At 39.2% G+C, this 15,314-nt stretch overlaps 1 protein-coding gene across 1 annotated transcript in view; it reads right to left on the bottom strand.

The window, feature by feature from the left end:
• The window catches only part of LOC307128781 (potassium voltage-gated channel subfamily H member 7), a gene marked incomplete at its 3' end in the record, with an annotated part of 183,975 nt that overhangs the window by 69,195 nt on the left and 99,466 nt on the right, over window positions 1–15,314 (bottom strand). The window contains exons 4-5 of the mRNA XM_079820724.1: window positions 12,729–13,163; window positions 7,132–7,343 (exon numbers count right to left, since the gene is read on the bottom strand). Coding sequence (XP_079676850.1) covers window positions 7,132–7,343; window positions 12,729–13,163 — 647 coding nt within the window. The remainder of the gene's footprint in view (window positions 1–7,131; window positions 7,344–12,728; window positions 13,164–15,314) is intronic.

Genomic DNA, 15,314 nt, shown 5'->3' with positions numbered 1-15,314 from the left:
GATGTATCTTTCAAGCTCTGTGGCAGGCAGGCTGGACATATAATTACTGTTTAATATTGGTGATTTCTTAAGTTATTCAAGCCTGCCGGCTGTGTACGGACATTGTTTTGTGCCGCTATTTTGTATTGAAGTCTATGGGAGTCTAGTTTATTTTCCCCTAGAAGAGGGAGTGAATCTGTTCAGAGACGACATATGACGTTGCGCTGGAAAATATAAATTTTTGAGCCTCTAACTCAATCTCTCTAGCGCCACCAACTGTCCAAAGTTGCACTTTGCACCCTATGACAATTTTTCGCCATTAAAATGTTCCCGCCATTTTGATTGTTTTCGAACTCCTACACCATTGATCCAATTTTCACAAAAGATCATCTTTAGACCATGCCGACCAAAAGTTATGGAGATCAAGTTGATTAGTCAACCAGTTCTCGAATAACGCACAAAAGAACACAATAAAATGGACGTGAGACTATATCTCCACAACGCTTTAGCGAATTTTGACCAAATGTAGGTGTTTTATGACAACCATGACCTGACAACCTACCTGCACAATTTCAGCAGAGTGCCACCTAGTGGTCAGGATATATTAAAACAAATGGCAATGAAATATCAAAAAATGCTAATAGCTTTTGATTAATTTTGCGTATTGCAATAAAACTCGCCTTAATATATTCCTTGGGTCATGCCGAGAACATAGGTACCAATTGCTATAGTATGGTTATTCCTATTTTCACCAAATTCATGTCAGACCATCTTTAGACAGACCATGCCGGCAAAAAGCTATAGACTTTGGCCCAATCCCATTTCTACCCCTTAGCCCTTCCCTTTCCCCATACGCCTTCGTTTTGCGCGTTCACGTGAAGGGGTAGGGGTGTCTCGATTCTCTTTTGGCTGGAGTGGTAGGGGTAAGGGGAAGGGCCAGATAGCCCTTCAAACGAAGATTTTTCAGGACCACACTTCGAACGAAGGGGTATGAGGAGTTTCCCTCCACCGAGGGAATGTGTGTATGTTGCCACTCGGGGTGTGTCGCCTGGCTGCCAGTTTCTCTGTAGCCTGCTAAATGCACTATTTGAGTGATGTGAACACATATTAATAATAGTTAAAAATATATATATCTGGTCATCCTTCATAACGCAGTCGATATTTACATCACGTATCGTCTGTAAACTCTTGCCTTACCAAGGCAACGACTGACTTGACATATAATGTATAAACATTATCGCAGCACCACAGAAGACAACGAAACCATATCAGTACCGGCCGGCTCGGATCAGCACGGAATGGACCGGTTAACAAACAAAGAGAACAGTTTGGCCCGATGGAAAAGCGGCTTCACTAGTCTTGTATATGTTCTGTATCGTCTAAGGAAACTCGAGCTGAAAACGAGCTCCGTTTTATTAAGTCCAAATACAGCGCAAAACAACGTTGGAAGTGAGTAATCTGTTAAACGTGTTTGCGCCTGATTTCTGTTAGATATGTGCACTTCATTGCTGTTTATACTGGTTAAATGTTACAGGACACTAATAAATGAAACAGGGTATGATGACGTGTAATGGTATAGTAGTGGTGTCCCATTTCTTAGGGAAATATTTTCACCCCTAAGCCTTGCCACTCTCTTTCAAGGGGCAAGGGGAATGGGTAGGTGTAATTGGGATTGAGCCTTTGTGTCGATAGACAAAACTGTTTTGGTATACCGCATCAATTCAATGGCATAATGCCAGACTGCATCTCAGGGCTCTGGAAAGATTTTACATTTTTACACCAAACTTTGTTTAATTGTAAACCAACACTGACCACACCAGATCAATTTGTAGTCAGCACCATATATAGGTAATATGCAAAGGTAATACGGGATTTCAGCCCTTTTGCTTAAAATTGTCTCCAAATGTCTTTACACATTTTTGCAGTTTGTCTTATACTCGCTGCCTTGATTTTTAGCTTCTGTGGTGCTTGGCCCTGATAATTGCTGCTTGCAGCTATATTTTATTATTTTTACAGTTTAACAATAAAAAGAAGTTGAGTAATGTATACTTTTTTACTGTTTATTATTTGTTGAGTTTAACTTTTCAAACTTTTCCAATGTAAAAGTAAATACTACCATTAAAATATACTCTATAGTTGTGTAAAATGTTCAGTTAAGTTTCAGTAACCAGTGCACTGTTGATGGTGAAAGTGCGGTAAATTTTTTTGCTGATTTGTGCATTTCCAAAAACAAAACAAAAATGCTGATTTGTGCATTTCGAAATGGAAGATTATTAAAAATTTCTCACAATCTATGTTTATATTGCATTACTTGACAGCTGTCAGTAACATGGCCACAGGCCCATCTTCATAATGCAGTGTGTGACAGTTTCACCGCGCCTCACATATATTTCCCTGTAGTTGTCATCTGTTTCTTTCCAGCTGATGCTATATTTCATGAAATGCGCTGGAACAACTGAGCTCCTTCACATTTGATAAGCGTACCGTGTCAGGGAGCCTCAGAGCATGACATAAATATTCATTTATTTCTCTATAGTTGCACAGTACCAACCGTCTTTGCTGTCAGAAATGCTCACATTATATATAGCTTTTTGGGTTATAAAGTCTAGTTGTCATGCATCTCAGGTTGATTTTGAAGTTATCTGAGCACTCTGCTCAAGGACAAACCGGTGCATCTTGTTTTTCACACACTGAAATATGCTATTCAAGCAACTGGATGTCCTTTGCCTTAATGTAATACATGAAACGCATGGTTCCGCATCTAAATTCTGATTCTCACAGCAGTGGGATTTACTTTTGATTGCTATTTCAATAAAGATGAGAGCCAAATAATAAACACCTAAATATCAATTATCAAATTAAAACAAAATCTCTATATTGTTCTATATATTGTTGGTGTTTTGTCGAAGCTTGAATAGAAAGAACTTCAAGATAAGCATTAACGCATTGTGCTAAAAAAGACACTGGGGTTTAATTTCACTATTTTGCAAAGCCATTGAACAGCAGAAGTCCCCTGGTAAAAGCATTAGGATGATAATAGTCTGTAATCCAGCATTGTGTCTCTGTAATTGAGCTCTAAACGAACTCACACACACACCTTACTGCAGGATTTAACCAACTTTGACAGTCAGCAAATGAGGTGTCTTTTCCTGATAAATATTTGATTCGAAAATATGACGGCAGCACCAGTGATCAGTTGCCGTAGTCGATTTTTCTTTCTCTTCTAAGAAAGTGATGAATTATGTATCTTTTTCTCTTGCAGGCTCGCACACGTCCAGGCAGGTCGGGGAAGTCGATGTCGACTTCTGAAGTTAGGACTTGTGTCCTTTGGATGGGCTGTCATTGACTTCCTTCACTGTCATTGACTTCCTTCACGGCTGGCCAAGAGGCGGACACATTTACAGCGAGGTTTGACCCAGTACTGTATGTTACAGTCTTACAGCGGTTTTGACTTTCACTGGAGGTTATCTCCAGAAGTCACTAACCTTGATATTTCCAGAAGAACAGTAGTATACTTATATAATAACATTTATATTGCTTTGTCCACCATGTGCAATACATTTTTGGGATTTAACAGTGAAAAACACATGCAATGCTGCCATAGAATTTGCCAGAAAGTATCATCTTACTGTTTAAAACACAATTTGCACCGGAAGCATGCCTATGATGCCTTAAAGGGGTCATGAATTGAGAAATCAAATCGTTCTTGATCTTTTGACATGTAAGAGGTCATTGTACTATAAAAACATCCTATAAATTTCAGAACTCAAAACTTCCTTGTTAGTACAAAAACAGCTTCTATTGAAACCAAGCTTTGAAAACGACTCATTTGGGATTTTGTCACATTGTGACGTAATAGTGCAATGAAAGACCACCTCTGCAGAATCTTTGGCCAGGCCCACTGGAGTGTTAGTGAGATGACGAAGAGAGAGATAGGATCACTGAAAAAAACATTACCTTCCAAAGAATCCTGATTCTAGGAAAGTGCTCATATATTTTCAACTGTGAATGATATTTGATCATTTTTAATGTTATTGTTATTGACCCGATAAGAAAATTTGACTTGTTTGCATTACTTTTTTAATTTTTATTTTAGGAGTGTACAATTCATTTTAAAACTTACACTGTATCAAACTAGGCTACTGTAGGCCTACTGTATATGTTTGATTTATGTTGAAGTGTTTGGGACATGGCGTTTAATGGAAAAAATTATATAAATTTAGACGGGCGATTCTAGGATTTTCATTTTAGGGGGGCTCAGCCCCCAGTCAGGGTATGAAAAAAAAAATTGGTAAGACTTTAGTTTAGGGTCCAGTTCTCACTATTAGCCTAACTAGTAGTTTATTAGTATGCATATTAGGATATTGGCTGTTTATTATTTAGTTTGGGGGGCATGGCCCCTCGAGAATATTTTGATTTCTATGATCTACATATATGTGCATTTTAAGATGATCTGAACGCCAAAAAAATAGATAACAATAGCTTGAAAACCATGTCAGTGGGCAGATATGACTGAAAAAGTTTTTCCATTTTTGTCAGTGAAGAAAGTAAACATATGTTTAACTGATATTTATATGTTTTATGTATAATTTTCGATGGCTTACAGGAAAGCTAGGTAACTAAATTGATTAAATTAATTCACAATATGCACAAATTCATTACTAATCTTATGCCCAAGACAGGCTGAAAAAAACTGAGCTTTTTTATTTACTGAGAGCTACAAATGGAATTATATTAATTTACAATATGCACACATTCATTACTATTAATCCTATGCCTAATCTGAAGAAAACGGCTTTGTTAATATTTCTTGTTTGTTAATTATATTATAAATGACATTACATGGGCCTATTTCAAATCAAAATGGCGAAATTAGACAAAAGTGTATTAATTTGCCTGAATATTTTTGTCATTTGTTTAACATTTCTGACTTAAAGAAGCAGCTGTCAAATATGAAACGTTTAGTTTAGCTACATATCTCGCACTTGATGTCGAGTCGTGCTGCTAAAATTCGTGCTCAGCCGCAGCAGCTTCTGTGTGAACATAAAGCCTGCCTACGCTGATTTGATTGGGCTGAAGCCCCCTAAAAAGGGCCTAGTGACGCCCACGAATTTAGATTTATCGGATATATATCGGTTATCGGCTGTCAAATATAAAGAATTATCGGTTATCGGTATCAGCCAAAATTTTCATAGTGCATCCCTAGCTACATCGCTACAACCTTTCATGCTACAGGTAAATCGAAATAGTTCCACATCTAATACTTATTTCATATGCCAAGATGTCAGCCAATCACAGCAGTGGGCGTTTGCACTGAAGTCTCACAGCAGCCAATCACAGCAGTGGGCGTTTGCACTGAAGTCTCACAGCAGCCAATCACAGCAGTGGGCGTTTACACTGAAGTCTCACAGCAGCCAATCACAGCAGTGGGCGTTTGCACTGAAGTCTCACAGCAGCCAATCACAGCAGTGGGCGTTTGCACTGAAGTCTCACAGCAGCCAATCACAGCAGTGGGCGTTTACACCGAAGTCTCACAGCAGACACACCCTTCAAACAGAGCGTTCAAATCAGACGCTAAAATCAGATTAGAAAAATGGCCTTTTATTTCTAAATTATGACAATTTTTGATGTAAAAATCATTCTAACATTATAAGTGCACCTCAGGAAACATTTTAAAATAATAATAAAAACGTAATAATAAATAATAATAAGATGCTTTCGAGCTATGCAGCTCAGCTCTATGGAAGCTTGTTTCCTCCACAGAATAAAAAATAAAAAAGTGTCTTTTTATCTCACAATTCTGACTTTATAAAGTCTGAATTACGTGATACTAAGTCACAATTGCGTGTTATAAAGTCAGAATTGTGAGATATAATGTTGCAATTGCAAGTTATAAAGTCAGATTTACGTAATGTATAAAACGTTTTTCTCAGTTTTCCTTAGAATTGGACCTTATAACTCACAATTGCGTGTTTATATCTTAGAATACTGACTTTATAACTAGCAATTGTGACTTTATATCACGCAAGTCTGAGAAAAAAAAGTCTGAATCGTGAGATTTAAACTTGCAATTACAAGAAAAAAGTCAGAATTGTGAGAGAGAAAGTCACAATCATCTTTTTATATTGTTTTATTCCACGGCGGAGACAAACTTCCATACAGCTCGGCTGTTTTAGAGAGCAAACACCAACCTATCTTCCATGGATTAAAGGGGGAAGTTTAATTTACACTTGAGTCTCTCACACAGAAAGTGTCGCAGTGAATGGTGTTTTGCCAATATTTGGAGATCCATTTCCCAGAGGTGGTAGAAAATCCATCTTCATGCTCTTTTGATGCATTTCAGTGTCAGAAAAGATGCTAAATATGGCTGAGGTAAGAAAGGAGATTCAAGCAATAATTACTGATTGTTGCACTGTATTAATACCCCCTAGGTTAAGTAGGATCCTCATTAGCATTTATTTGCGTACTTGTGTCTGTTAGCAACATTTATTGAATAAACGACGAGTAGTAGTGAAATTATGCAGGAGAATTTGTTACAGTTTGTTACAGTACACTATTGGATTTCCAATCGAATCACAAAGCATTTGACGCATGCAATATTTCAAAAAGATTACGCTCATGACACATTGATTAACTCAAACTCCATGGAGGAGAAACAGAGCAAAAGCACATCCTCGCCTGAGGGCCTTATTGAAAAACATGAAGGGAAAACAACTGATTTTACACTGTTAAAGTCAATGTGAAATATTCATAACCAAGTGGGTCTATAATAATATCTATCTGTTAGCATTCACATTCATTTCACGCTTTTAAAAGCCCTATAGTGGGTGCTAAATTACATATATTATATTATAATGAATCTAATCTGCATATTAGAATGATTTCTGAAGGATCACGTGACACGTGACTGGAGTGATGATGCTGAAAATTCAGCTTTGATCACAGAAATAAATTACTTTAAAAAATATATTCACATAGGAAACATTTATTTTAAATTGTAATAATATTTCACAGTTTTTACTGTATTTTTGATCATATAAATGCACCTTTTGGTAAGCAATTATTCCTTTTAAGTGATGTGCACTGCAAAGGAATCGTTCATAATAAGACCAGAAATGTGTATAAAGAAAGTAAATCGGGTTACTGTCTTACCTGTGTGACCTTCTCTGTGACGTTGTGTGTTCTGTCTTTGACCTTTGGTGCTATGATGGTTTTCTCTGAGGACGGAGGGGAAGGCGCTTTCTTATCGTTGGCTTCAGAGAAGTTGAGTGCGATGAGCGGGATCTTGTTGATGGTGCTGTATTTGTTCAGGTTGGAGTCTGAGGTCGATCCCAGCAGACTGGACTTCAGATGGTTGAACGGACCTGAAGGTAAAGAGTGAAGGAGAGCCTGTGAATATCTCACACACTTATTGTTCTCTTGCAGGGTGATCAATCTAATGTATCATTCAAAATTATTTTTCTTTATGATGAATATTGCTGATATTCTAATTGTCAAATTGTCCATTAAACTCGTAGTTCACCCAAAAGTGAAAATGACGCCATTATTTACTGTATGAACATCGAAACTTTATGAACTGGATACATAAACGATAACATAATTTTCACTTTTAGAAGAACTATTAATCTTCCTAAAAAACAATGTTTCACAGTCCTTCATTGTCTTGTGATTCCTGTGTATGAGAATGTTAAAACGGTGATTATTTTATGGTGTTAAAAAAAACGATAGATAGATGGATGGATGGATACTGTATAGATGGATGGATACTGTATAGATGGATGGATACTGTATAGATGGATGGATAGATACTACTGTATGTGTGGATGGATAGGTGGTTGGATGTAGATGGATGGATGGATGAATGGATACTGGATGGATGGATGGATGGATGGATGGATGGATGAATGGATACTGGATGGATGGATGGATGAATGGATACTGGATGGATGGATGGATGAATGGATACTGGATGGATGGATGGATGGATGAATGGATACTGGATGGATGGATGGATGGATGGATGGATGGATGGATGGATTCTGTATAGATGGATGGATGGATGGATAAATGGATAGGTGGTTGGATGTAGATAGATGGATGGATGGATACTGTATAGATGGATGGATGGATAAATGGATAGGTGGTTGGATGTAGATAGATGGATGGATGGATAAATGGATAGGTGGTTGGATGTAGATAGATGGGTGGATGGATAGGTGGTTGGATGTAGATGGATGGATGGATACTGTATAGATGGATGGATGGATAAATGGATAGGTGGTTGGATGAAGATGGATGGATGGATGGATGGATAAATGGATAGGTGGTTGGATGTAGATGGATGGATGGATGGATAAATGGATAGGTGGTTGGATGTAGATAGATGGATGGATGGGTACTGTATGGATGGATGATGGATGGATGGATACTGTATAGAAGGATGGATGAATGATGGATGGATGGATGGAAAAATGGATAGGTGGTTGAATGTAGATAGATGGATAGATACTACTGAATGTAGATGGATGGATGGATACTGTATGGATGGATGGATACTGGATGGATGGATGGATGGATGGATGGATAGGTGGTTGGATGTAGATGGATGGATGGATACTGGATGGATGGATAGGTGGTTGGATGTAGATGGATAAATGGATAGGTGGTTGGATGTAGATAGATAGATGGATGGATGGATGGATAAGTGGAAAAATGGATGGATGGATGGATGGATAAATGGATAGGTGGTTGGATGTAGATAGATGGATGGATGGGTACTGTATGGATGGATGATGGATGGATGGATACTGTATAGAAGGATGGATGAATGATGGATGGATGGATGGAAAAATGGATAGGTGGTTGAATGTAGATAGATGGATAGATACTACTGAATGTAGATGGATGGATGGATACTGTATGGATGGATGGATACTGGATGGATGGATGGATGGATGGATAGGTGGTTGGATGTAGATGGATGGATGGATACTGGATGGATGGATAGGTGGTTGGATGTAGATGGATAAATGGATAGGTGGTTGGATGTAGATAGATAGATGGATGGATGGATGGATAAGTGGAAAAATGGATGGATGGATGGATGGATAAATGGATAGGTGGTTGGATGTAGATAGATGGATGGATGGATAGGTGTTTGGATGTAGATGGATCGATAAATGGATGGATGGATGGATAGATAAAACATGCAGTTTTGTAAGTATCCATTAAGAACCCATTAAAATCATGTACAATATAAAAGACAAATGATAAATAACAGTAACGCACAACCTCTCTTGGCATAATTCAAACTTTGATTAAAGAAATATCCTCCAAAACTGAAAGCGGCTGTGCTGGTTAACAGCTGATGGAAGTCGTTCAGCATGTAGCATTGATTTTCTGTCCTGACTGTGAGCCGGCGCATCAGTCTCGCTCAATGGGATGTGGAGAGGAACTGCCTGTACAAGTCTGAGCCATTCTAATCCACCTTAATGCAAGAAGGTCCAGACCAGAGCTTTACTGAAAGAGCAGCAAATGTTCTGTATGATCTAATCAAGACATCAATAACAGCTGAGAGGAGAAATCAGGCTGAAAACGGATCATCACGAAACGGCATGACGTCCCAGACACTGATGGATGCTTCTGATCTGTATCCTCAATGTGGTTTGAGGAAGGATAACGGGTGGTGTCGAGATTGTGTTAGGGACGTTGTTTTAACTGCTCTAAGTTGTGGGGAGTCAGTCTCATTTTAGGCTGAAAACTGAACTAAAAGTCTTTGTTATTTGTTAAAGCTTGTGGTGTTCATAGAAAACACAATCTTGTGAAGCGTACAGGGGCCGCTTCGGAAGTAACATAAGTTGGGCATAAAAACTGTAATACAAAAAGTGTTTCCATTTACAGACCGGCTTCTCTGCCAAAATCAGAAAGCAAAGAAATGCATGTTTGAGCTGTTCTAACTGACATATCTTAATTGTCAATTTAATGAACTTTGTAATTCAAACTATTCAACTAGGGTACAGAAAATGTCTTTAGATAGATGGATGGATGAATGGATGGATAAATGGATAGATGGTTGGATGTAGATAGATGGATGGATACTGTATAGATGGATGGATGGATAAATTGATAAGTGGTTGGATGTAGATGGATGGATGGATGGATGGATGGATAAATGGATAGGTGGTTGTATGTAGATAGATGGATGGATGGATGGATGGATGGATGGATAAATGGATAAGTGGTTGTATGTAGATAGATGGATGGATACTGTATAGATGGATGGATGGATAAATGGATAAGTGGTTGGATGTAGATAGATGGATGTATACTGTATAGATGGATGGATGGATAGGTGGTTGGATGTAGATGGATGGATGGATGGATGGATAGGTGGTTGGATGTAGATAGATGGATGGATGGATGGATACTGTATAGATGGATGGATGGATAAATGGATAGGTGGTTGGATGTAGATAGATGGATGGATGGATACTGTTTAGATGGATGGATGGATGGAGGGATGGATGGATGGATAGGTGGTTGGATGTAGATCGATGGATACTGTATAGATGGATGGATGGATGGATGGATGGATAAATGAATAGGTGGTTGGATGTAGATAGATGGATGGATGGATACTGTATAGATGGATGGATGGATAGGTGGTTGGATGTAGATAGATGGATGGATGGATACTGTATAGATGGATGGATGGATAAATGGATAGGTGGTTGGATGTAGATAGATGGATGGATGGATGGATGGATGGATGGATAAATGGATAGGTGGTTGTAGATAGATGGATGGATGGATGGATGGATGGATGGATGGATGGATGGATGGATGGATGGATAAATGGATAAGTGGTTGTATGTAGATATATGGATGGATACTGTATAGATGGATGGATGGATAAATGGATAAGTGGTTGGATGTAGATAGATGGATGTATACTGTATAGATGGATGGATGGATAGGTGGTTGGATGTAGATGGATGGATGGATGGATGGATGGATAGGTGGTTGGATGTAGATAGATGGATGGATGGATGGATACTGTATAGATGGATGGATGGATAAATGGATAGGTGGTTGGATGTAGATAGATGGATGGATGGATGGATACTGTTTAGATGGATGGATGGATGGAGGGATGGATGGATGGATGGATAGGTGGTTGGATGTAGATAGATGGATGGATGGATACTGTATAGATGGATGGATGGATAGGTGGTTGGATGTAGATAGATGGATGGATGGATACTGTATAGATGGATGGATGGATAAATGGATAGGTGGTTGGATGTAGATAGATGGGTGGATGGATAGGTGGTTGGATGTAGATGGATGGATGGATGGATGGATGGATACTGTATAGATGGATGGATGGATAAATGGATAGGTGGTTGGATGTAGATGGATGGATGGATGGATACTGTATAGATGGATGGATGGATAAATGGATAGGTGGTTGGATGTAGATGGATGGATGGATGGATAAATGGATAGGTGGTTGGATGTAGATGGATGGATGGATGGATGGATAAATGGATAGGTGGTTGGATGTAGATGGATGGATGGATGGATGGATAAATGGATAGGTGGTTGGATGTAGATAGATAGATAGATGGATGGATGGGTACTGTATGGATGGATGATGGATGGATGGATACTGTATAGAAGGATGGATGAATGATGGATGGATAAATGGATAAATGGATAGGTGGTTGGATGTAGATAGATGGATGATGGATACTGTATAGAAGGATAGATGGAGGATGGATGGATGGATGGATGAATAAATGGATAGGTGGTTGGATGTGGATGGATTGATGGATGGATGGATGGATGGATGGATGGATGGATACTGTATAGATGGATGATGGATGGATGAAAAAATGGATGGATGGATGGATGGATAAATGGATAGGTGGTTGGATATAGATGGATGTATGGATGGATACGGTAAAGATGGATGGATACTGTATAGATGGATAGGTGGTTATGGATGGATGGATGGATGGATGGATGGATGGATGGATGGATGGATGGATGGATGGATGGATGGATGGATGGATGGATGGATGGATGGATAAAAACTGTAATACAAAAAGTGTTTTCATTTACAGACCGGCTTCTCTGTCAAAATCAGAAAGCAATGAAATGCATGTTTGAGCTGTTCTAACTGACATATCTTAAATGTCAATTTAATGAACTTTGTAATTCAAACTATTCAACTAGGGTACAGAAAATGTCTTTAGACCAGAGATACTCAAATGACATGGCTATTTCATATTCATTTGGTTTAAAATGTGCATAATTACCAGATATGATTTCAAATTTTACCTCATACTTTACCACATCTTTTACCTAAACAGTCTTGAGTGCTGGTCTTTCTTTAAAACAACACAATTATACATTTTATATATATTTATATTTCTTTATTAATTAAATATGTATCTTTCTACAGTATATATATATATATATACTGTAGAAAGATAGATATGTTAATAATAAAGAAATATAAATATATATAAAATGTATAATTGTGTTGTTTTAAAAATACATACATACATACATACATACATACATACATACATACATACATACATACATACATACATACATACATACATACATACACATGTATATGTATGTATATTTATATATTTATTTTTTCTCTACAGTTTCTACAGTCTTTTCTTCTTGGAATCAGCATGTAATCTCTCAGTAGAAGTTTTAGCACTCACCTTCACTTGTGTGTGTGTCCATAAACAGCCGTTTGGAGTTGGTACTCAGGCCTTCGATGTCGTGAACGGAGGAGGCCCGTCTCCGGCTGCACATGCTGTCCCTAGAGATGGACTGGGCCAGGCAGGTGCTGGACTGCGCTTGGGAAGGACTGGGCCGGTCCCAGGGCTGCTTGGGCGACGAGTGGTCGAGGGGAATGGACACACTGACTGGGGAGGAGTGAGGGCTGGAGCTGATGAGCGCCCGCGTGTCATTGGCGTCCGCTGGACTGGAACCGTCCTTCGTGGGTGATCGGACGTCCATCACGGCCGCAGAGTCCTCGCTGGCCCTGGGCGAGTCCACCATGATTGAGTCTGGGTCGTCCTGCGGGAGAGACTGCTTGCTGCTTCCCAACAGCTTCAAGGCTGGCAGACGGAAGCCGAAGAATCTTCCTTTTCCTGGAGGTATTTGGGAGAAAAATATGTAGGGCTATTATTTAGATTTCTTATGAAATGTACATAGTCGCATAAATATATCTGTCCATCTGGCTGTTTGTTGTTATTCCAATTTTTCAAAACCAGTACATTTTGAAAAATGAAAATTTTTCAAGAAAAATTATTCCAATATCCACCACTACAGAAAACTAATATGCTATTGAATACACTCCTTAAATATTTAAATATTAATATAAATATTAACAAATTAAAATAGCTTTCAAATTAAAATCGTATTTATTAAAATACTTCTCAATTATGAATTACAAATATTATATTATTTTTTATTATATGATATTATATTATTTTTATTATATTATATTATATAAATTTTATTATATTAAATATATTATATTAATTATATTATATTTAATTAATTATATTATATTAATTGTCAAAAATAGAAACTCACAGAAAGTCACAGAATCCATCCATCCATGCATCCATCCACACACATACATGTATCCATGCATCCATCCACACACACACACACACACACACACACACACACACACACACACACACACACACACACACACACACACACACACACACACACACACACACACACACACACACACACACACACACACACACACACACACACACACACACACACCCATCCATCCATACATGCAGGCATCCATCCATCCACCCACCCACGTCCACACATACATGCATGTATCCATGCATCCATCCACCAACCCACCCATCCACACACACACACACACACACACACACACACACACACACTCACTCACTCACTCACTCACTCACTCACTCACTCACTCACTCACTCACTCACTCACTCACTCACTCACTCACTCACTCACTCACTCACTCACTCACTCACTCACTCACTCACTCACTCACTCACTCACTCACTCACTCACTCACTCACTCACTCACTCACTCACTCACTCACTCACTCACACACACACACACACACACACACACACACACACACACACACACACACACACACACACACACACACACACACACACACACACACACACACACACACACACACACACACACACACACACACACACACACGCATGCATCCATTCATCCATACACACACACACACACACACACACACACATGCATCCATCCATCCATTCATCCATACACACACACACACACACACACACACACACACCCATCCACAGCCATCCATCCATGCATCCATCCATCCATCCATTCATCCATACACACACACACACACACACACACACACACACACACACACACACACACCATCCACAGCCATCCATCCATACATGCATCCATCCATCCATTCATCCATACACACACACACACACACACACACCCATCCATCCATCCATCCATACATGCATCCATACATACATGCATCCATCCATCCATCCACCCATCCACACACACACCCATCCATCCATCCATCCATCCCCACACACACCCACCCATCCATCCATCCCCACACACACACATCCATCCATCCATACATGCATCCATCCATCCATCCACCCACACACAAATACATACATACATAGGGGGAGAGTCAAAACAGAAACTCACATATTTTTTCCCCCTTCAGTTTCAATGTTGACTCTCCTCCGAATGACAAATGACTGTTTTACAGCGTTTCAGAAGTGGCCATTGAATACTCTGAAATGATTTGGCAGCACCCCTGGCAACATTATAAGAACAGGCGTATTCAGCAGACGTGCAACTTGAGTGGTCTAGCTTCATTCCCACAATGCATTTCCCCCAGGAGAACAACATTCTGACATATGGCTCATTTGTTCAGCCATGCCTTTAATAATCCCACCGGCCTTTGGTCTGAATTCATCCCTCAGTACGGACACAGATCACCACAGCTTTAATTAGCAGCCTCTCAAAATCTTTTTTTTTTTTTTTAAACAGGATGTGATCAAACAAATCCACTGCTTCCCCTGTGGATTTGAGTGTTTCCTCTCCAGTACATCTCAGCTTTGAAGAGTAAATTGCAGTACACAGGACACACTTTCTAACAAGCAAGGTCTACTTCAAGAGGAAGCTCATTCGACTGCACTGGGATTGCAAGTGTAGCGAAAATCAATGACACGCTCAAGATGCGCTCACACTAGA

Source organism: Gobio gobio (genome assembly GCF_949357685.1).
Source record: "Gobio gobio genome assembly, chromosome: 7".
NCBI classification, from domain to species: domain Eukaryota; kingdom Metazoa; phylum Chordata; class Actinopteri; order Cypriniformes; family Gobionidae; genus Gobio; species Gobio gobio.
Note: the sequence above shows the minus strand (reverse complement) of the source record. Positions and strands in the feature narration are given on the sequence as shown.